This window comes from Drosophila albomicans, chromosome 3 (genome assembly GCF_009650485.2).
Source record: "Drosophila albomicans strain 15112-1751.03 chromosome 3, ASM965048v2, whole genome shotgun sequence".
Taxonomy (NCBI): Eukaryota; Metazoa; Arthropoda; class Insecta; order Diptera; family Drosophilidae; genus Drosophila; species Drosophila albomicans.
Genome location: NC_047629.2, coordinates 38,769,943 through 38,792,851, shown reverse-complemented (window position 1 = coordinate 38,792,851; position 22,909 = coordinate 38,769,943). Strand labels below are relative to the sequence as shown.

Sequence of the window (22,909 nt, the reverse complement as noted above, 5' to 3'; positions counted from 1 at the left end):
TTCATTATTAGCAGTGAAATTAACCCTTAGTACTAATAATAATATAATATTTCTTTCTTAACAGTAAAATTAACGTTTAATCAATTTATATTTCTATTGACTTTAAGCCATTCAATTGCATTTCGTATGCAACTATAAGTAGCATATCACATTTCAACATTCAATGTCTGACTTGATGTCCGGTTGTTGCCATGTCAGTTGCCAGCTAGCGACTGTCTCTATAAACTATAATACTGAATTAGGAATGTGCCGAGTTTAAAATCCGGAAAACAATAGAGTGCAATACAAAATAAAAAACAAATTGGGGCTACACAAGTCGCACACGTCGTCCGTGAGTTCATTGAGAACTCACAAAGTACTCGTACTTACTTTTGTCTGTCTGGCGAATGAGTCGCAAAGGGGGCGATCGTGGGGTTTGGGGCATGAAACTTGTGGCTTATGGCAATGGCTATTGCTATGGCTGTATTATCAGAGTCAACGAAAAACATCGAGTTACCGAGTTACCCAACGATTTTATAACGCTTTCGAGTGCATATTGCACTTATGTACAACACAACAGAACACAATTCAATACATAGCAATTATGAAATCTATGCAAAATTATAAAATAATAATTTAACTCAAATTAGTGTCACGTAAATATCCAGTCTAATTTTTGCATATAAAAGCGCGCCGTGTGGACGAACAAATCATAGTTTCATTGATTACTACAACCAACAAACTAAAATATTCAACATGAAGTTCCTGGTAAGTAATCCTAGCTACAAAGGAATAATCCTGACAGAGAACTAATTGCAACCTTTGTCAATTTACAGATCGCTTTCGCTACCCTCGCTCTCTTCGCTGTCATCAATGCCAATCCCTACGGCCAGTCCCGTGGTGGATACGGCGGCGGCTATGGCGGTGAGATCGCCTACGTCCAGGAGGGTTCCTACGGACGCGGTGGCGGTTATGGCGGCGGCTATGGCGGTCACAGCCAGCCCCTGTACTCGAAGAACTCGGGTGCTCGTGCTGCTGCCGCCGCTGCTGCTAACAATGGCGCTGTCCGTCCCGGCCGTTACGATCAGGTTGCTGTCCTCGGTCTGGAGATCGATGGTGGCTACAACGCACCCAGCTATGGCAGCTATGGTGGACGTGGTGGCTACGGACGTGGCGGCTACTAATGCGTGTCTATTGAGCAACGATTTGTTCAATGGAGCAGCATCTCAATGAAGAAGCTGCAGTTATGCTGTGACAAAATAAAAATGCAAAACAAACGCGCTTGAACGCCGTGAAAAATGTTGAACAAAAAAAAAACATTATTTTTTCTGCTACTTGGTTGGGGGTGCAAAAAATGTTGCATACTTTTGAGCGCGCTGTTTAAATTGGTTCGCTGCCAAGCGGAAGCAACGTGCAACAGGATTGAACCAGTTCCTGTGAACAAGTTAAGGGTAAAGGCGTTTGATATGAGCAGTTGAGATGAGCTTAAAAGGGTTTTAGTAGTTAAACAGAAATTGCTTAAATGTAAAGGAATAATAATAATAATATGAACAATTCAAAAACAGGACAACTGAGCTGCTGATTTTAGTAAACAGCAAACAGTTGAGCTGCATTGAGAGAGAGAGAGTGCAACTCAAGCTTGTAAAGTGCACAGAGACGGCAGCAAGCGACTGGCTGCTTATCCGGCTGCATGCTCTCACGCAGCATCAGCTACACTTGGCTACACACATTCGGAACCGCTTTCAACTGACCGCCATCCCCCATTCAAATGCGATACTGCGTTACGAATGATGCTGTGGAGTAAACAAGTCGCAGCTCGAGCTGTTGCTGGTTGTTGGCTTTGATATGGTCAACAGTATTGTTGTGATTTGCAAATGCAAGAAGAGAAAACAGAACAGAACAGAACAGAATTGAACATCTACTGAGCTGGAGATGAGCAGAGTTTGAGCCGCCCACCGAGCTGTCAACGATGACACCAAGCTGAGCTAAGCTGAGCTGGCTGCTGAGCTTAAACTCGAGCGCCGTGATAAATTTTGTAGCGAGATCACGTTTCGAGCGCTTCAATTATTTTGCTTATATAAAGAAGTGTGCTTGGCATTTGGTTTGTTAATTGTGCCAACTGTTCCAAGCAGCGAGCGCTACCCGAAAAAACTAAGAAGCAAACAGCCATGAACAAATTCGCCGTAAGTAACTCACCGTCTCCAACGTCTTTCTTCCCACTTCCCGGTTCCGCACACAGATGACTTACCTACCTCTCCCTCTCTCTCTTTAGACTCTTGCTATCTTTGTCTGCGCCTTGGCGCTTGGCAGCTGCAATCCAGGATACGGCAGCGGTCCCAGCTATGGCGGTCATGGCCATGGACACCGCGAGATCTCCAGCTATGGACAGCGTGAGAACAACAATGGCGCCGCTGCTGCCGCAGCTGCCGCTTCCGGTGGCAACGAGCGTCCCGTTGAGATCGTTGCTGGCGGTCCCCGTTATGGTGGCAGCGAGCATCTGCGCCCCATTCTCTTGGACTCTGGCTACAATGGCGGTCACTCCGGCTACGGCCAGTCGATCGGTCACCGTGGCGGCTATGAGGGCGGCAACAGGCACCATGGCAACTCTGGCTACGGCCAGCAGCGCGGCTATGGCCGCCCACGTTGGTCTGTCCAGCCTGCCGGCGCCACTCTGCTGTACCCCGGCCAGAACCATTACCGCAGCTACGCTTCTCCCCCAGAGTACACCAAGGTGCTGCTGCCCATCCGTGCCGCTGCCCCCGTTGCCAAGCTGTACGTGCCCGAGAACAACTATGGCAGCCACGGTGGCTACCAGAACGAGGGTCCCCGTTACTAGAGATCTTCTCGAGCGTGAATCTTGAATCTTCGCTTTCATCTTCACTCGCTCCGTAACCAACAACGGGAATGTTCGCTGTTCGCACAGCGTCAATAAAAAATTCATCATCAGCATAAAAGAAACTACACATTTATGTCTTCTTTGTAAATACGGTCACACTTTTCGAGAGCGTGGCCTTAAGTGGCGCACAGATAAGTGTTTGATAAGCGGTTCCGGTAAAGCACTCGTCTTTTTTGGGTTTTGTGTTTGTGGGCGCATTTGGAACAGCTGAAGTCACAGCATCAGTCACAGCAACCACAACCGCAACAGCTGCAGCTGTTTTGTTGTTTGTGAAATTTCGATTTGATTGCAAGCTAATGAGAGCTCGAGAATGCCGAGCGTGACTACTGACTGCATTATGGCTTATTGAGTTGCTTGAGCTTCACTAAAAGAAGTCAGCGATTTCTTGACCACCATTTTCAGCTATAACTCATTTCTGAGCATATCGCTTCAACTTCAATCTTCAGCTTAAAAATGTAGGTTGGATTGCACATTTTCTATTTGCAAACAAACGTGATTTATTAGAAATTATTGAATATTTATTGAATGTTTAATGTTGGTATAGTAAATAATGTGTAAAGATATCCAATCAATACGCCAGAATATGTACCATATTTATATACCTATTTATAGATGATACTCATATTTCTAGCTTCTTCATTTTTGTACAATTCGGAATTCTCTTTAAATTCAAACATTTTTGTTAAATTTCAGCTTTCATTTTTGTTCGCAGTTTTTCTAAGCGTAGTTGTCACTAGTCAGCCTATATTGAATTCAGTAAATTTACTATTGCATTAATTCCCATAATTTAGTATTTAAGGTTTAATTTTCCATTTTCAAAAAAATATGACTTTTTTTTAAGGTTGATACTTTATAAACTAAGTGATAGTACTATCAGTCATATTCTTAAAGCGACCAACCTCAGAAATTTTGAAATTTTTCTTTCATAAATTAGAAGTCTAATTTATTTTATTTGAGTACTTTTTCTAATTTATATTTTTTCATTCTCTCATCATGATAAACTCAACCAAAGAGAAATTCAACAATTAATTATCAATAAGTAGAAAATATAAAAATGTTTTAAAGTTTCTCTTTAAATTCAAACATTTTTGTTAAATTTCAGCTTTCATTTTTGTTCGCAGTTTTTCTAAGCGTAGTTGTCACTGTATAACAGCCATGCACTATAAAAAGAGCTTAAAGCTCTCATTGAAAATGGCGCTTCACATTTGAAAGATGCAAGACTCACACATACACAGACACCCACACTCGTATTCATAGTAAACTCACACGTACACAGCTTGAGCGTATTGTAGGTGAATCAAGCAGAAGACAAAACTTGAACTTGAGCTTGGAACAAGTTCGATTATCAGTTGGAAGCAGGTAGCTTGCTGTTTCAGATTGTGGCTAGACAATGCTCAAGGTGAAAAGCCAAAGAGTGCAACGGATGCGTGGACTTTGAAAGAGCTGCTGCTGTTGATGTTGCTGTTGCTGCTGTAGTGCTGCATACCAGAGCGACTTCAGCTATCATCATCATGGCACATTAGAGACGACGCACGAGACACGAGACAATGTTGCATAGCGCGTGAACCAAAATGTTGATGATGATGCTGCTGCTCAGCTCAGTTCATTGAGCAGAGACGCAGTCACCGTCAGCAGCAGAGTTGAGAGCTGAGTGTGGAGATGATGTTGTGGGCAGGTAGCCAAGTCAAAGACCTGATACCGCACACGCCAAATGCGAGCTGAGCGTGCTAAGCAGGGGGAAGCCGATATCAATGGAGAGCAGCGGCAAGGGAAGCGACTGGGGAAGAGGTGCAGCTAGAGGGGGGAAGACAGAGCTTGTCATAATGTCGTGTCGCAAAAAATTGGCGCGCAATTTTCAAGAGTAAACCCGACACCGAGCGAAACCATCGACACCGAACTGTAACCGAAGACTGCGTCTCATTTTTTAGCCTTATCAATTAAATGGGGCGTTACTCGACTTCTGTTCTGGAGGCTGCTGTTTGGTGTTGCTGTTGCTGTTGCTGTTACTGCTTCTAGCCGGCCCCAATGTTGCTGCAAGTTTCGTCATGACTACGGCGGGAGTTCAACTTAGGGGTTTGGTCACGTAAACGCGCACACACAAATCGCTGGCAAAGTGAAATACTATGGCTATAAAAGCAATTTGGCCATGCGCAGTTGTTAATTAGTTTTGCAAACAGTCACCTCCTCGCACCATCAACAAAAATGTCCGCCAACTACATGCGTCTGCTCTGCCTGCTGGCCTGCGGCATCTGCGCCACCATGGCCAACTCCTACAGACAAGGCAACATCGGCTATGCTGCCCCCAGCTACGGTGGTCAGTCCTATGGCGAGTATGTGAAGAACGCCGAGACCGCTGAGGCTCAGGCTGCTGCACTCACCAACTCCGCTGGTGCTGCTGCCTCGTCGGCCAAATTGGACGGCACTGACTGGTATGCGTTGAACCGTTATGGCTGGGAGCAGGGCAAACCTCTGCTGGTCAAGCCTTACGGTCCTCTGGACAAGCTCTACGCCGCTGCTCTGCCACCCCGTTCCTTCGTTGCCGAGATTGATCCAGGTGGGTTACTTAGAAACTATTTTGAATCATCTTCTTCAGCATACTAAGACTTTGCTTTCATTCTACATTTGCAGTCTTCAAGAAGAGCAACTATGGTGGTCTCTATGGCGAGAAGACAATCGTGCTGAACACTGGCTCCAAGCTGGCCGTGTCCGCTGCCTAAGCGAAACTAGTCTGTGTTTTTAGCTGAAAGTCTTAAAATAAATAGTGATAGCATAAAGTGAAATGTTGACTGTGTTTTTTCTTTGAAATGGTTTCGTTTGGGTGGGAAATTTCTCTTTAGCACTTCTCAAGTCCATACTTATTATTATTATGAGTAAATTCAGTTTTTATTTGCAAAGTTTTAAAGTAAAAAATATGAAAAAATTGCTCAGTTGTTGCAGTTTTTGTTTTGCAGTTTTTTGGTTTTTCTTAATCGTTTTAATGTAAAATTCAATTCGTTACGAGCACACAGATATTTACCTACTAAACATAAAATGTGAACTAAAAAAAAAAAGTATATCAAACAAGTAGAAGCGATTGTAACTCGGGTAACTCGTTTCTAGGGTCGATTAGATACTCTCTTGTTGTTCATTTTATCTTTAATCATTGATCTCAAGCCAACTCTTCTATAAACATTCTCTCTCTCTCATTTAAAATTTTTTTTGATTTTATTTTTTTTTTGTATGTTTTTTTTTTAGTTTGTATGTTGTTTTGGTTTTAGGTTCATTATTTTAATTAAATTACATGAACTTCAAAATATTATTATTATATAAATAGATAGGAGATGTGTGTGTATGTGTTATATATTCCTTTCCTTGTTGTATTTAATTAATGTATAACCTATACGAACTCTCGCAAGCTCTGAAAAAAATTTAAATTATAAAAATAAGAATTCTCCAAGCAAAATCTTTCCCATCATCTTCTGACGTTCTTTTGTTCTTGTTTGCTTTCATCGGAAAATTATAAAATTGGTTTGCTGCTGCTGTTTTTGGGGGAACAGGAGGAGTTGTTGTTTGCTTTTTGTGTGTTGGGGTGTTGTGTGTAGTGTAGTGTATAGTGTAGTGTAGTGTAATGTGTGTGTGTTATCGATCGTTATTGATAAGCACATCTATCTATTCGGTGATCGTTCTTGTTGTCTCCTGAATGTACACCTGAGAGCCGGGCACCGTGGAGGTGGTGACGAATGTGCGGTGCTTGGCGCGGATCAGGTTCAAGTTGGACTCGGCAACATCGGCACGATCCTCGGCGGCCTCCAGTTCGCGCTGGAAGCGACGGACACGGGTGGTTGTCTGCTGGGAGACACCCTCCTGCTCGGACAGCTGGCGTCTGTAGATGTTGATCTTGGCAGTGGACTTGTCCAGCGCGTCCTGCAGCAAAATGATATTCTTCTGGTCCTCCTCGCATTGCACAATGACCTCCTTGACGGTGCGCTCCTTCTTGCGCAAGATCTTGATGGTCTCGGCGTGGCGGCGCTTCTCCTCCTCCAGCTCCAGTTCCAGATCACGAATGCGTGCCTCCAGTTTGCTGATGATGCGCTTGCTACCGGCAACAGCGTTCAGCTCGACTTCCTCCAGGCGAATGGACAAGTTCTATAAAAGAGAATCGTACATGAGACACTTCAAGCAATCAAATATTTGTTTGACGCACCTTGACTTCGACTTCCAAAGACTTCTTGATGGTCTCCAGCTTGACGATGCGCTCCTGCTCCTCATGCACCTGCTCGACAACATGCTTCAGCTCAACGGTGACCTTCTGGTAACGCTCATCGCTGAGACGCAACTCCTTGGACACTTCCTCGTAGTCGGAGGCAACCACCGACAGTTCCTGCTCCAGTTTCGATTTCAGCGACACCAAGTTCACGTTGACAGTGCTCAATTCGTTGATGCGTGTGGTGGCCTCCTCATACTGCAGCTCAACGGTGCGCTTGGCACGGTTGGCGCTATCCAGATGGGAGCGCACCTCCTCCAGCTCACCATTGAGACCGGCCAGACGACGCTGGGCAATGCCATACTGGTCAAGGGTGGCCTGCAACTGGCGCTGAACATCCTCGTAGTGGGCCTGGAGTTCGGTGAGCTGCAGCGACTGCTTCTTGATCACCTTTTGCAGATCGATGTTGGTCTTGTTGGCCACATCCAGCGACATCTCCAGTTCGGTGATCTGGATCTGCAGCTTCTTCTTGATGCGAGTCACCTCGGTCTTGAGACGAGTCTCGGCCTCAATGACGCGAGCATTGAGCTGCTCGATCTCAATGCTGGTCTGCTTGCTATACAAAATCAATCACAACACATCAAGTAATCAGTAATCATTCAAGTTGCAATTCTTTATTCATATTCTGCATTATTATGCTGGAAGTTGCCCTCAAATGTAGCTGCGCTTTTTACCTCGAAGTTTGTTCGCTTTCATTTCGCTTGCACACATTCTGTGTGCTATTTTTGGACCCCAATGTCTGACCCACAAAATTTGCAAAATTTTTCGTAATGCTCAGCAAAGTGCTCAGAAACTTTACAGTTTCTTCTTCTGTTTCTGTTGCTGCTTGCTTGCTTGATTTTTCGGTGGCATTGTCAAAAATTTTGCATTATTTTTCGTTCGTTTTCACGCAGACGACGACGCTGCATTGGCAAATTGTGTATTTATTTATTTATACGCTTGATAAAGACATCGAACTTGTCACAAATAGCGCGTTTACATGCCAAGCATTGCTACCTTAGAACCTGCTGCACATACATACTTGCCACAGATAGCGAATGTGGCAAGTGCATCATGCGTCTAATTTTAGGCGTAGGTGCAATCGTCTTTTGGGTCTTTTGCCTCTCTCTTTTCTAGGTATTGTCTCAAATCTGTTGTTTGCCAACATTTTTGACTAATTTTTATTTAGCTGTTGATTCATTTGACAAGTTAAGTGCAAACTTAAAATCGACAAGAGACTAACTAATGGAACCTCAGGGCTAAAAAGCATTCTTTGCAAGTAATTTGGCATAAATTAAAGTTCATAGTATGAGGTTTGGCTGTCTCTAAAGTTATGATAGGTAGTTCCATATCAAAAGCAGCTGAATTCATAATAAATTGATTAGCTTCTCAGTTACAAAGTAACAGAATAATGCTGAATAATTATAGTATATAGATTTTATTATATCTTAAAGATAATAATTAGAATAGCTAACTGATAAATTTCTCCATTTCGAAAGTTGATTTCTTAGGGCTATTCTCCACACTCTTCTCTGTTTCCCCCCTGCAATTTTTGTTAATTTTCTGCCGCATTTCTGCCACTTAATTCCCCAAAATACGCATCCATTAGTTGCTTCGACTAAATTGTCTTGTTTTTCTCAGTGTTCTAGCCCATTTCTTAGTTACTTAATCTATGTGTGCTCATTGTTGTCGCTTTGCCAAGGTATTTAGCTTGAGTTTTGCTTTGCGAACGTAAGTATTTTTCATTTAATTTTAATTTTTTTTCTGTTTCTGTGTTGCTCGTTCTTGCTGTCGTATTATTGTTTTTGTTTTTCAATGTTTATTGTCTACGCAAAAATATGTGATGAATTTTTTTTTGCTCTCGTCTTTTTGCTATTGTTGTTGCTGTCATGCGCATCACTTTTGTGAAGACAAATAAATATAAGAATAAGTTATTCAGTTTTTGTCGCTTGAAGGACACGTCAAACACACACAATGAAGGGGCCACAAAACCATTTGCCACAGCACCCAAAATACCTGTCTTAACATAATGCTTCGACTATTTTGCGTGGGTGCGAAACATGATCGTCAGTTCTGAATGTGGGCGAACTGCAGATCACTCAGTTTGTGGTCTTTAAGGGGTAGTCTACAAGACGATAATCTTTTTATCAGTTAAACACTTTTTGTATTGTGCTTAAAATGGGAAAATAATAAATAATAATAAAAGCATTTATTGTTCGGAACATTTTCTGTTTCAGAACATCAAGAGTATCAAACATATTTCAATGCGAGTTTGCCTAAGAGTTGTACTATGGAATGAATAATATATTTCTCTGAGAATCTCATTGTGTGTCAATCTCTCTGTTAGCAATGAATGAAGTTGTTCTTACTTGATTATTATATTGAAATGATAAATAATAAATATCAAGTCAATAATAAATAAAACAATAAATATCACTTCATAAATGTCAATTTATTATTTATGGCCTTTTCAATTTGAGAATTTATTATGGAAAACTTCATTCGCTTTTTAGACATTGAATATAGATCAAAAGAATTAAGTTGTAAGTATGGAAAGGCAAGAGCTTAATCTATTTTTGTAGAAAAAAGATGGAATTGATAACTCATTGTTTAGCGAATTTCTTCAAATAAAGTATTTACTTTTAGCACTTCAATTCTATTATTGATAACAGCTTTAATTGATTATCTTTCTACTCTCAACGTAGTCTATTGTTCTATAAGTGTGTAATATAAATCCAACTGTAGTAATAACTAGAAATGGTAATAATCATAGTTTCTTTATAAATATTTCATCACTGACTTTAATATCTAGAAATCATAATATTCATACTTTCTTTATATATACATCGTTGCTGACTTGAATATCTACAAATCGTAATAATCGTAGTTTCTCTATAAATATTTCAACACTGACTTTAATATCTAGAACTCATAATAAACCTATTTTCTCTATTTCAATTTGATTGCTGTATACAGTTGTAAGTTGACAATATGCCAGCTAACAACAACATCGTTTTTATTAATAAATTTCTAAATTTCTAAATAAATAAATTTGTTCGCTCAATATTAGTTGTAATAACCAAATGTCGCAATTTATGCCCATGCCAACTGCAATTTTGTCATAATTTCGCCCATCATTCTTTATTTCTACATAAAGCAAGTTTTAGCTTGTCAATTAGTATGTACTATATTGTATGCTACTGCTCAATTGGTATTTCTGAAAAGAGATTTCCATTGAAAATAAAGGCACATCGATCACAAGTGGCTAAAATTGTTGGCAATTATGAAATGGTCAGCTGCAAATGGCAAGCGAAAAATATTCGGCGGGTCGTTGCAATTAGCCAAGACAAAAACAATTTAAAAATGTTGAGCAGAAATAATTTACAGGCGACTAAACAAAAATGATGATACAATGCCAGCAGAGTGAACAGAATAACAAAGAATTAAAATCGTTGACGATGAAGAACGAAGACAAACAGCGGGGTAACAAAAAAACATAAGACAAATGGGGAAATTCAAGCCAAAATGAAACGAATGCATGAATTATACAAGGAAAATAAGAAGGAAGAGTCTAGAAAACTAAAATAAATCACAACACAGAAAGAGACAGAGAGAGTGAACGTGTGTTTGAGAGCGAAAGAGTAAGAGAGATTGGAAGATACAATTGAAAAATTGTTCGCATTTATTCAGAACTGTCTGGGCTGAGCTAAATATGCAAATTCCGAATTCGATTCAGTATTTATGATATGAATTATGCAAAAGGAAAGTAGGAAGAGAAGAAAAGGAAAGGAATGGGAAAGGGGAGAATCTTTAGTGCTTCCAATAGATGTAGCTATAATCCTTGAGTTTGGGATGTGTACGCAACACCTTGCGACAGATCCAACACTTATCCTCAATACCACACCTGCTATCCGCATAGAATTCAACGGTGCGCTGATTCAGCGTTGACAACTGACGCTTCACATTGTGCAGCGACGAGGACACACGATGATCGAGCTTATCCACGAGGCGATCATCCATCAACTCCATGTGGAGAGTATGGGCACGAATTTGACCACTGCCCTCGAAGCCCTCGTAGGGCGAGGAGGAACGCGAACGGGCACGCGAAACGGCACGACTGGAACGCACAAGGGTCTGAGCGATATAGTTCTCCTCCTCCTGCTTGGCGGACTTGATGTTCTTCTCCGATTCGGAGAGCAGTGCCTGGGCGATGGCACTGGCGGACTTGCCGCGTATGGAGCGCTTGAAATCGTCAGACATTTGATCAAATTGATTATCTAGCTCGATTTTGCGAATGCGTTGCAATATCTTCAATGTATCACGCTTAATGGTATCCTCGAGCTCCTGTTGACGGCGACGACGACGCTGACGCGATCTCTCGACAACTGTGTCCGGTTCAATGTGCTTGGCCACACGCGTTGCGTCAACGAGCTTCTGCACACTGAACGGCGTACGTTTCTGTGCCCGAAAGCTAAGCAGAATTTCATCGGCACGAGCGGCGCAGGTGCGCGACAGGCGTACGATCTCATCGGCATTATATTGTCGCACCGCATTCGAGGAGCGATACTGCTTGAGACCTCGCTCGCTTGACCATGGCAGATGCGGTTGTGGCACCTTTAGGCCTTTTGCCTTAGCATCCAAATAGTCCAACATTGGCTGATAGAAATTCATCGTATAGCCATAGTTGTCATCATACGTTGTGGTTGCATGACGGAAGCGCGATGGACGCTGTTGCAATGCAGTTGCCATATCGAAAGGAGAGAGTAGAGAGTGGAGAAGGTACAAAAGAGAGAGAGAAAGTGTAGGGAATGCGAGTGTGGAGGAGTGTGTGTGTGCTTAGACCAAAAGAGTACTCTAATTAAAGCTACTAGAAGATGATGATTGCAGCTTTGGCTGCTCGCTTTGCCGCTTTGCTGTTTTGTCGCTTTGTCGCTCTGTGTCGCCCCTTCGCACTCTCAGTTGTTTCAGTTTGGCAAACAGTTGCTGCTGCTTCGCAAATACAATTTTCAAATTTGTCGAAATCTATAAAAAGATTTGCAGTTCAGTTTTGTGCTGTTCAGCTGTTGTTGTTTCTACGGCGGCAAAAGAAAGGTATCAACATAATGACGACAATTTACCAACCAGCCAACCAAGAACAACAACAACAACATCATCATCAACATTGTTGGCAGTCAATGCTGTTTTTTGGCTTTTTGCCTGTCTGCGGCTATGATTGATTCATTTTGAGCATGTCTACAAAAATGTCACGCAATTTTACGCAATGACAGAAAAAAACTTTTCTTTACTTTTTTTTTGTTAACTTTTCTTCTCAACTAGTCACAGACCAAGCTCAAAGCTCAAGCTCAACATTGATGTCGTTCTCAAAATGTTGAAAACTCTCTCACCTACTGTTTCGATTATGTAATCAACGCAAAACTGCGCAAAATTCTTACAAAATTCCAATGCTAGTGCACTTCAAAACTCGCAACAACTTCAAAACGCACGGCCAACTGTAGCGTATATTGCGTATACGCCTGGGTGCTGCAGGACTTTGCAGGAGCTGCTGCAACTGCTTCAATTCTCACTCTTTGGTGTGGCAACAAATGCCTGTTGCTTTTAGGGCGACTATAGAAAACGTACTGACTAACGAAATGGGTCAATTTGATATCAATTGTTTTGGCAAATCGATTCATTGGCAAATCGATTTGCTTTCGACTTCCGTTTTGGCAGCGCAAAGAGGCGACAACATCGATTGTCCCTCAGCTGCCAGTCTCTCAACGTTGTAAACAGAGGCGTTGTTTTAGATTGGGGGCAACTTCCAGGGGGGTTCGTTTTAACATTTTAGTGCACTTACCGAATAGCCTCAATCTCTTCGTCCTTCTCGGCCAGACGACGCTCGGCATCGTGGCGATATTGGTTGAAGTCAGCGGCCAGACGCTGTCCACGCTGCTCCTCAGCCTTGCGGCCCTGTAAGTGGATGATAAACAAACGATTAAAGAGTTGAAAGAGAGAAGATTATATTAAGTAGACTTACAGCTTCGGCTTCCTTGTAGGCGGCAGTGAGTTCATCACGCTCGTTCTCCAGGCGACGCAGCTCCAACTCGAGCTCATGCAGACGACGGTTCAGCTCGTTGATGACGCTCTTGGCCTCATGCAGATCATCTAAATGAGAATGAAAATTATTAATAGTCGTTCTCTGAGACATTCACATCTTTTACTTACCGCCCAGCTTCTTGTTCTCGCGACCCAGCTGACCGTTGGCATCCTTGACCTTGTCCAATTCGTGGGTGGTGCGCACCAGATCGGCATGCTTGTTCTTCAGATCACGCTGGCTGGTCTCGTACAGCACAATGGTCTCATCGAGACGGCTCTTCAGCTCAACGTTGTGCTTCTCCAGGGTGTTGACCGACTTGGTCAGCTCGCGGCAGCTGTTGTTCGACTTCTCCAGATCGATGATGAGGACCTCAACTTCGCTGGCGAGGCGAGTCTTTGTCTTCTCCAGATTGTTGACCTTGACGATGAGCACTTCGATGTGTTCCTCAAGCTCGGTGATGCGCACCTGGTATTTGCGACGGATCTCTTCAACCTCTTCGGCACGAGCGGCCACTTCGGCATTCCATTTGTTTTGCCACGAAGTGGCATCGGCATTGGCCTTGACCAGCTGACGTTCCAAGTCAATGCGCGCCTCGGACTCTTCTTCGAGTTGAGAACGAGTTGATTCCAATTCGATCTCAACCTGATGCAGCGAAGATTCGAGCATTGAGCGACGACGGTCTTCGTCTTCCAAACGGCGGCGTGCATCTTCAAGCTGTGAGATCACTTGGCTCTTGGAAAACGAGACAGTGTCCAATTGAGTTTTCAGATCTTGGACGTCCTTGATCAGCTCAATGTTCTCCTGCGAGAGGCGAGATTTATGCGATGTGATATCGATAACGGTGCGATTCAGTTCCTCGATTTTCACATTCAATTCCGTGATGGAGATCTCCAATTTGGAGATGTGCTTCTCCGACACGATTTTCTCCTTGTTGTAGGATTCGATTTGGGAAAGCAGCTCGTAGACTTCGGCCTGGAATTTGGCCTTGTCCTTTTCGGCTCTGCAAAAGCGAGGAGTGATCAAAGAGAGAGAATACAATTAATTCTATGTAAAATTTCAAATAAATCTTGGCGATACTTAGGCATGGCTTTGTGAGAGAGAGAGAGAGATCGGCTGTGATTTAATTTGCATAGCATACCCAAAAGCTAGATTGGAGAAAGCCAGGCTCAAGTGCAAAGCTTTTGCTTAGCGATCGTAGATACTTGAAAAAAGCTTCGATGAAAAGCTTTGCGATCGCTAGGCAAAAGCTCGCAGCAGGTTTAAGGTTAAGAGCATGTGTGTGCCTGGAAGCAAGCTATTTTAAATGTTCATAATCATAATATTTATAAAGCATTTTCAACACAAAAAAAAATAAATGAAATTTCAAAACATTTTGCGCTTTTTGCACTTGTGCGGCAAATGGTCATTAACATGGTAATTACTGTACAGCGTGTGTATGTGTGGGTGTGTGTTTAACCTGACCCACCTACAAGTTGCAAAAGCCGAAAATCGTATCGAATTTCCATAAACGTTCAATTGGACGAAAAGAGACAACAACAACAACAATCATCACATTTTGAATATGATTCAATCAAAGACATATTTGGATTGGGCGTTGGTGCAAATGAAAGAGAGAGAAAGCAACAGCAACAACAACAACGTAGACAGCAACAACAACAACACAGCAATGCTTCTCTCTTCTACTTAGCGCTCAAGAATGTAGATGAAAATTTAAAAATTTTTCTAAAAATAAATGCCAAAATATGCGCTCTTCCTTTGCTGCTGCTATCGTTGTTGTTGCTGTTGTTGTTGTTGTTGTTGGAACAACATATGGTTGCGTGCGTGCGGAAAAACGTTGAAAAAGTTTTTCACGCTAACTAAAAAGCTTCCGTTAAGCTTCGCGGCGAGAGCGAGAAAACTATTTAGACCAAAAGCGCAAAACTGCGCAAACTCGAACGAATTTGAAATGCTTTGGCTACCTGACAGACCACAGACAATAAGTTTAGTTGCTGCAGTTAAAAGTAAAAAGTTAAAAGAAATAAATAAAACAATGCAACGGCAAGTAAAAGGTGCAACTGCAAGTTGACATTACGCATACGCCACGTTGCCGCAAACGGATGCCGACAACAGCGGCAACAACGACGACGAAGACGTCGACAGCCTTGAATTTGTCGTGCTGCGAGAGTTGATTTTGAAATTCGAAAATTCCTATGCATTTATTTTTGGATACTCGCATTTGATTTGGAAATATGAGTCGAAGCTCCGCAATCTTTTTTTCTGCTTCAGCTTTTCTTCTTTTTCTTTTTTTTGCCTATATACACGATTGGAATACGCGTATATATGAAAATATAGAAAACTTAAACGAGTGCAGAAAATAAAATTTGTGTCAATAGAACTTTGCAAGCAATGCACAAAAATGTTGAATTGAACATTTTCCGTTTTAGCTTCAGATTTTTTGTGCTTGTCATGGCATTTTGATGAATTGTTTATGAACTGATTTCGGTTTTGGTTTGGTTTAGTTTGGTTTGGAATTGTGATTTTCATTTTGGTGTCAGCGGGGCAGAAGCAAGGTTATTGTTGTTGCCGTTTTGCATTACTACAAAATATTGTGAAGACATTGAAAAGTCAGCGCCAGCTGACGCCACTTTATCGACAGCAAACAGGCAACAGTAATAACACACATAGTAAACAACAATAAAGATTGTTTGCACAACATTTTCTAGGTCAACATGTAAATGAGGCCAAAGAGGATGAAGCATGAGAAGCTGAAGCTAATAATGATGTGATTGATATCTTTTTTAGAGAACTTGGCATACCTAGCCTTATTTTTCGTTAGGATTTCGACCTGTTCCTGGAAATCCGTGATAATTTCGTTGTGCTTTTTCTTCAAAAGCGTGGCGGTCTCCTCAGATTCAAGATGAACATCCTCAAGCAGCTTGCGCAGCTTCAACAGCTCAGCATCGCGCTTGCGGTTGGCTTCAAACTACAAGTTGTTTACAGATTCGTTTAGTGATTAAATAGTTATTTAATAGCTATCCACTCACTTGATGTTCAGCACCACCTTCAGCTTCCTCGAGACGCTCGGACATCTGTATGACCTGAACGCTGAGGTCGGCTTTCTCGCGCTCGATCTGCGAATGTGAAACGATAATGAGGATCAAGATTAGCCAAAAATGTTGTACATATTTCATAAATTAAAATTTTCATTTTTCCCCCTCTATTTTTATTATCTATGCTACTGCGTTGCATGCAACCCACACACAAATACGCACTCATGCTACGCTAAGCAACGCAAAGATGATGCATCGCCATGCGGCACGGCATGAAGATGCAAATACAAACGGCCCATAAAATATATAAATCAAATTAATCAGTCAAAAATAATTATGCGCATGTAACACCCAAAATAACAATGGCAAAATGCCAACAAATATTGTATCTGATATATAGGTAGCCATACCTAGATCACCGCCTACATATATATGTATGAATATACATATCTACAACTGCAGCTGAATCTCTCTTCTATGGCATTTCCAAAAAGGCATTAAAATATTTTTATTATACGCATTCTGTTGAACTGCAAACTGCAAACTGCAAAAGGCGAAAAATAGTATTTTTCCAAAAAGTTTTTATTTGTGTTGGGCAGCAAAACTCTGACCTAATTTAAGACCTGCGAAATTTCGAGCTGGCAATTAAATGGAATTTTATGCATTTTCTTTTTGTTACGCCCAACACAAAAATTGGGAGCTGTCAGCTGCAATTCTCAGGCTGCATTTTTCGTGTAAAATCAAATTTGAATGCAGCTCGAGGGGGAAAAATATATTTGAATTTTTTAAGATATACATTTTTTACTCTTTTAATTTAGTTGGACATTTTGCTGAGCAGCAAATTTAAGTTCAATATATTTTAAATTTTTTTGTTAATCATTTCGTTGATTCAAAAATTTAGGAAAAATACTTAAAATGAATTTAGCTAGAAATTTCATTGAGCCGAAAGATAAATATATTTAACTTTTCGTTAGACATTTTCTTTGAACATGGAAACATGGAAAGCTGATCGGCTTCACCTTGCTTGTGTCTTAACGATAAGCTTCCAAGAGTTTTGCAATATTTCAGGCATATAAGCAAAGTGTAGATAGATCTAAATCTATGGGGATTCAAAGGCCACGTAAGTACAATCGTAAATCCATTTGCGCCATGTGTATCTTGTAGATACTTTTGCCGCCTATATATGCAAAGATATATTGTACATATGTGTGCGTTATTTGTGTGAAAACTTTTAATGTGCAAGAAAATTATTTAATTTTCCCACACACATTTACACCAACGCAACACACACATACAAAGACACACACACACACGAATGTCTTCAGCTGTGCCAGCGAATTTTCAGCTTTAGACGTTTTGTGCTTTTCTCAGTTCGATAATGATGATGATCGTGTTGATGATCGCGTTGATGATGATGAATGTTTTTGGCTACTTTATTTTCTTTTCTTTTTTGGCTTGTTGCTTGTTGCTGTTGTTGTTGTTGTGTGCGGTTGTTCATATTTTTGTTGTTTCGCTTCAAGTTAATCATTTGCTTGTGTATTGAATGTCGTGCGCTAATTTTAGCCATTTTGTTCCATATTATGTGTGGCTGAGTGTGAGTGTGTGTGAGTGAGTGACTGTGCAAGTGTATGCGTGAGTTTGCTGATCCATAAAGCAAAAGTAATTAAAATTATTTCCACAAACTAGACGAATGTGTGTGTGTGTGTATACGCTCTGCACTTGCTGTTGCCTCTTCACCTCATCATCAGCCACCTCCTCCTTCTTCTTCTCATCCTCATCTTCATGATCTTCCTGCTTATAACATAGTAGCTATAGTCGGAGGGCCCCAGGCCAGGCCAGGCCGAGCCCGGTCGGGCCGCATTTTCTAAATTTGTAATGGCAAACAGGAACAGACCTGGGGCCTACTGTATGTGTGTGTGTGTGTGTGTGTGAGTGTGTTGCATGCTACTTTGCTTTGCTGCCTGTTGTTGTTTCGCATGCTGTTGAATGAAGTGAAGTGCATGACACTTTGCAAATGCAAATATTTGTCTTTGCATTGTGTCTTTGCTTTTCCTTCTTTTGTCGTCAGAAACGCACACAAAATGCAAAAACACACACAAAGACAATTGCAAAATCATTTATCATTTGTTATTGTGGCAGTCTAAGAAACTGGCTCCGCCTGAAAGCGATTGAAGTTCAATGCACATCATTATCATTTTGTTCGACGCACCAACTCGACGCTCGAAGGGTAATTTATTCTTAGCTTTTTTCGCTAAATGCAACAAAAAAAATTTGTGTGCTCTATTCTATTGTTTTTGTTGCCGCGTTTTTTTCTTACGATTTTCTATTTTCTATTGGCTATTTGCTATTTTCTATTTTGCTTTTGCTTTTCCACATATTTTGCTGTTTTTAGGGTGACATTTGCAAACGCGAAAAAGTGAAAATCGCAGCTAATAGCATGGCGCTTTCTCCTCACGCGGAATTTCCTTTTGGCCGCTAGTTAAGCAGGTGAAAAAGTTTCCCCCTCTATTCTACTCTGTATACTCCTTAAATATATATTAATAATATATAGTTAGTTAGTTTTTCAACTTACCCTTTGGCGCAGCTCACGTTCAACTTCAAGATCATCTTGGAGCAAACGGATCTTATCCTGTAAGAAAATTCATAATTTGTAGTTTGTGGCATATTTATAAACTGCATTAATTTTTTGTTCATATTTTGTCATTTCATTTCTCGTTCATTTTCGCACTGAATTGTTGCACAAAATTTGAAATTGAATATGTTATATGCATGTATATAATTTTCTGCTTTTTTTGTATCGCATTTTTCAATGTGTATCTCTTGGGTGCCGTGTTACATAATTTTCACCGACGCATATATATACACATACTATATATGTATGTATCTCTCTAGATATTTTTGCTCAAATGAATTTTTATATTTCCACACACCAACACGGCGAGTACACACATACACAAAGATACACCTACAAGATATATATTGAAAATATATATACAGCGTTTTTTTTTTCATTCTTTTTTTTTCTTAGTCTTTTAGACACAAATAAATTGGATTTTGAGCATTTGGTTCACGCATTTTCAAGATACTTTTGCAATTTGTCACTGTTTTTGTAGTTTTTTTGTAATTTCTGTAGAGTTTTAAAGGGCGTATCCAGCAGAGAGACAGAGTTGAGATCCATTTGAGATCCTTCTTACCTCCAAGCGGGAGAGCGAGCTCAAGTCGGCAATGTATTCGATGTTCACATCGGCCGCACCGGGTCCAGTGGATGTGGCCCGGTAGGAGTATTTCGAGGAGCGTACAGCTTGCGATGACGACATTTTATTGTCAGATTTTCAATTGATTAATTAATTGTGTTGTATCGATTTCGTTATCGATAAAAATGAATAATTTCGCGTCTAATGCAAATGTATGCAGAAGAATGATTTGTAAGTTGATCAAGCGAAAATCTCTACAGCACCGCACGCAGGTTGTGTAGTTGTCACCGAGTCACCGAATAATTCGTAATAAACGTCGGAGTAAGGCTGGTGATCTACTAAACAAGAGATCCCGTTGTCGTTCGAATAAAGAGTATTTCGTTTATTTGCTCGACGGTCGCTTCTGTTTTCGTCTATTTCTACGATTTCGCTCGGCTCGCATCCCGAAGCGAGCCGAACACGAATTCGGCACTCGGCTCGCCTTCTTTTTTTTTGAGTGTGCTTTTTTGATTTTTCAGCGAGCTCCTCCTGTGAGCGCTTTCTTTGAGTGAGTTTTTTTTCTTTTTGCTTGCTTTTCGGTCATTCTACATGCGTGTTAATTGCTCAGTTGTGTGGAACATTCTTTGATTCTTCATCTTTTTTTTGTTGTTGTTGTTTGTGTGTTGGTTCTTCGGCATTTTCGGACGCTTCGTGTGTGAACGCATTTTCACGCCAGTTTGCAGAGCACCCAAAATAAACTCCAAGTTGTTGTTTTTTCGCTTACCTGTAATTAGCCGATGTCATTTACATATACACATCACACACACACACCTATGAATATGCGACTGTATTTGTGCGTTGCTGGCTTTTCATTTTGTGTATCTGCCTTTTTTCACAACTTTGTATACTCAACATCAGACTTGGACTTCCTACGTGCGTGGAGAAATGTTGAATTTTAGATTTTCGAATACATATTTTTATTATTTTCCTATATATAATATGGAATTCTTTAGTCTAACATTTTTCAAGTGGTCTCGATTTGAAAATGGGTGTGAGTCGATTTGTTGAATTTCAATCAATTCATTTTCCACTTTTGCCTCTTAGTATTTCATTGAAACGATAAAATCTATAAACTTTTGGGTTGAAATGTTAAATTTTTATTTAATTAGATCGATAACAGGCGATTGTTAAAGTATGATTTTGAAATTTAATGGATAAAGAAAAAAGAGCTAACTCACTATAATATTTTCTGAATATATTATTCATAATTGTGCTTTATTGATTTGAAAATCAAATGTAAACATAGCAAAAAACAAAAATAGGCTTTAAGATTTCAAAAGTTTTTTAAGACGTTTTTGAGTTTACATAAAGATAAAATAAGTTTTACTTTTATATTATTCTTTAAATTAGTATTATTAAAAAGTTCTTTATTAATTTTTTATTGAAATACAATTACATTTTTCTAACAAAAGATTCTTAAAAAATATAAGGTTAACTTTAATATTTTCTAAATTTTATATTATTATTATATTCATAATTGTATATTATTATGATTTATTTTAAGTAAATTAAAATTAATATTTTTAAACGAGTAAATGTTCTTAATTTTGAATGCAAAACTACGATAAGATTCTCTAAATGGTGCATTTTACTGAAATTTGTTAAAAAAAAAACAATCTTATATATACCTTTAAGAAAATCTCAATTTATGAATCACCCTAAGACCCTTAGAAAACTGACCCATAACAACAACATATCTAGCCATTTGTAAAAATAGAAGAGCGTTTTCATAATTTTTATTCGAAACTATTATGAAATTCAGTCATGTCAACAGCCAATTTGAATTTATCGTGATGTCTGCTAAAAATATTTGGCATCCAAACATGTTATTCTATGTCATAAATAAATAAACGTAAGGTACAAAAATAAATAATATCAAAACAAAGCGACTCGACATAATAATCATGATGTTCTGTTAGGCCGAGGTGTTTTTCTTTTTGTTTTTGTTTTTGTTATTTTTTGAGTGAATCCTTGGCAATGCTTAAATGTTTAGTTGGCCTGCTCATTGGCATTTCAGACAATGTGCTGTCAGTTTTACAATTGTAATTTAATGGTCTGGCAAATAAAAGAACATGCAGTAAAAAAAAACAAGAACAGCGACAACAACAATATTATGTTTGACAACTAGCGAGAACATCCAATATCTTTTGTAAATAAGCAAAGACAGATGCGAAAAGAAAACGCACAACTTTTTTTTTCCGAATATTTCGTGTTGCTTTGGCTCAGTTTTCCAAAGAGCTTTTCGAGTGAAAATTCGGTCCCGAGTTAGTTTGCTCCACCTGTGCAAAGTGTTCTACACACACACACACTCAGAAAGAACTATACTTAAGAATGATTTTTCGCTTATTTTTAGCAACTGAATTTAGCGTTATTTTTTCGTATTTTTTTCTCCCGCTTTTCACTGCTCATAATCATGTTCACATTTTCATTTTCCACACACATTTCACCTGAGTGCATAGATACACACAAAGCAGAGCAGAGCAGAGGCCATTTCGTAGTTGGGCCGACGGCAACTATACCAATACATACATATATACATATATAAATCTATGTGTGTGTATATAGATCGTTGGCTGGCCAGTTTCGTATCTTCTAGATACTTAGTGCTGTGTGAACGGCGCTGGCCATAATTTTATTTATTTTATGTTTGTTCACATGTACCTACATATGTATATGTATATACCTACTTATATGTCTGTGCATATAGTATATCTGAGAGGGGGTCTAGAATAATATTTAACATTTTGTGTGTGCGCTTGCCACATTTTGGAATGTGTAATAATTTAAAAATATCTTGGCGAATATGTGTAGCAAGCGATACAACAACAAAAATATAAAGATAAATAAGTCGCCTAAAAATAGACTCAAAAAGCAGTGGACAGTTTTTATCAAAAGCTAATAGCTCTATTGATCATTCGAGACAGAAAATAGAAAGACAGGTAGAAAAATACTTGAGATACATATAGGAGGAGTATCTACATATATCTTGCACCTGTGACATCTTCTTACAACTGCGCTGAGGTCAGTGATGACATGCAAGATGTCACGCAGAGAACAGAAAGAAAGAAAGCAATCACTCGACTTGCCTCAACTCAACTCAAATCGACTCACTCTTCTCGAAAATTGGGTCAAAATTGTTATGATCACACAGATACACACTCACACACTGTAAGTTATATACTTAGAAGCACACGCCTGCTATGCAGTTATATATAGACAAAAGCATCAGCTTGTTGTTGTTGTTGCGAGTACTCGTCGCTCGCATGAGGTGTTTTCCTGCTTTATAAAGTGTGTGTTTGTGTGTGCCCATTTGACGAGTGCTTCGGCCACTTTTCGCATGCCTCACTTGAAGCTTACTGCTGCAGTTGCAAGATCACTTGGGGGCTTCAGCTGCTAAGTGCTGACCAGATAAGCTCAAGTGGCTGCCTGCTCCACGTCCTCCTCCTCCTTCTGCTCCATGTGGGTGGTTGCCTGCCA

At 40.1% G+C, this 22,909-nt stretch overlaps 4 protein-coding genes across 6 annotated transcripts; 3 read left to right on the top strand and 1 right to left on the bottom strand.

Annotated features, from left to right (window-relative positions):
• The first annotated feature begins 605 nt into the window (after window positions 1-605).
• On the top strand, window positions 606-1,298 carry LOC117571350 (chorion protein S15). The gene is made up of 2 exons (XM_034253458.2): window positions 606-747; window positions 816-1,298. Exons 1-2 carry the CDS (start codon window positions 736-738, stop codon window positions 1,161-1,163), a joined length of 360 nt encoding a protein of 119 aa, XP_034109349.1. The 5' UTR covers window positions 606-735; the 3' UTR covers window positions 1,164-1,298.
• Window positions 1,299-2,051: 753 nt separating this feature from the next.
• Window positions 2,052-2,932, top strand: LOC117571351 (chorion protein S19). The gene is made up of 2 exons (XM_034253460.2): window positions 2,052-2,162; window positions 2,252-2,932. Exons 1-2 carry the CDS (start codon window positions 2,148-2,150, stop codon window positions 2,813-2,815), a joined length of 579 nt encoding a protein of 192 aa, XP_034109351.1. The 5' UTR covers window positions 2,052-2,147; the 3' UTR covers window positions 2,816-2,932.
• A 2,088-nt stretch (window positions 2,933-5,020) lies between these two features.
• On the top strand, window positions 5,021-6,303 carry LOC117568382 (chorion protein S16). Its single transcript, XM_034248990.2, has 2 exons — window positions 5,021-5,429; window positions 5,504-6,303. The coding sequence occupies exons 1-2, from the start codon at window positions 5,078-5,080 to the stop codon at window positions 5,590-5,592; spliced, it is 441 nt and encodes a 146-aa protein (XP_034104881.1). The 5' UTR covers window positions 5,021-5,077; the 3' UTR covers window positions 5,593-6,303.
• LOC117567596 (paramyosin, long form) lies at window positions 6,047-19,769 on the bottom strand. Of its 3 annotated transcripts, XM_034247680.2 has the most exons (9): window positions 19,394-19,769; window positions 18,772-18,828; window positions 16,194-16,280; window positions 15,966-16,132; window positions 13,299-14,170; window positions 13,111-13,238; window positions 12,931-13,043; window positions 7,059-7,674; window positions 6,047-7,000 (listed from the first exon to the last, which is right to left on the bottom strand). In XM_034247680.2, exons 1-9 carry the CDS (start codon window positions 19,514-19,516, stop codon window positions 6,524-6,526), a joined length of 2,640 nt encoding a protein of 879 aa, XP_034103571.1. In that variant the 5' UTR covers window positions 19,517-19,769; the 3' UTR covers window positions 6,047-6,523. The 3 variants fall into 3 exon arrangements, with proteins under 3 accessions (XP_034103571.1, XP_034103573.1, XP_051861980.1); XM_034247682.2 differs by lacking the exons at window positions 12,931-13,043; window positions 13,111-13,238; window positions 13,299-14,170; ... (2 more) ...; window positions 18,772-18,828; window positions 19,394-19,769 and adding an exon at window positions 11,002-11,874; XM_052006020.1 differs by lacking the exons at window positions 6,047-7,000; window positions 7,059-7,674; window positions 12,931-13,043; ... (4 more) ...; window positions 18,772-18,828; window positions 19,394-19,769 and adding exons at window positions 10,757-12,119; window positions 12,530-12,715.
• Between the last annotated feature and the right edge of the window lie 3,140 nt (window positions 19,770-22,909).

Coding starts and splice junctions, on each gene's coding strand:
- LOC117568382 (XM_034248990.2), top strand. CDS start 5,078: ATGTCCGCCAACTACATGCGTCTGCTCTGCCTGCTGGCCTGCGGCATC. Junction 5,430..5,503: donor CGTTGCCGAGATTGATCCAG/GTGGGTTACTTA, acceptor CTACATTTGCAG/TCTTCAAGAAGAGCAACTAT.
- LOC117567596 (XM_034247680.2), bottom strand. CDS start 19,516: ATGTCGTCATCGCAAGCTGTACGCTCCTCGAAATACTCCTACCGGGCC. Junction 16,281..18,771: donor AACGTGAGCTGCGCCAAAGG/GTAAGTTGAAAA, acceptor TCACATTCGCAG/ATCGAGCGCGAGAAAGCCGA. Junction 13,044..13,110: donor CCTACAAGGAAGCCGAAGCT/GTAAGTCTACTT, acceptor ATCCACTTACAG/GGCCGCAAGGCTGAGGAGCA.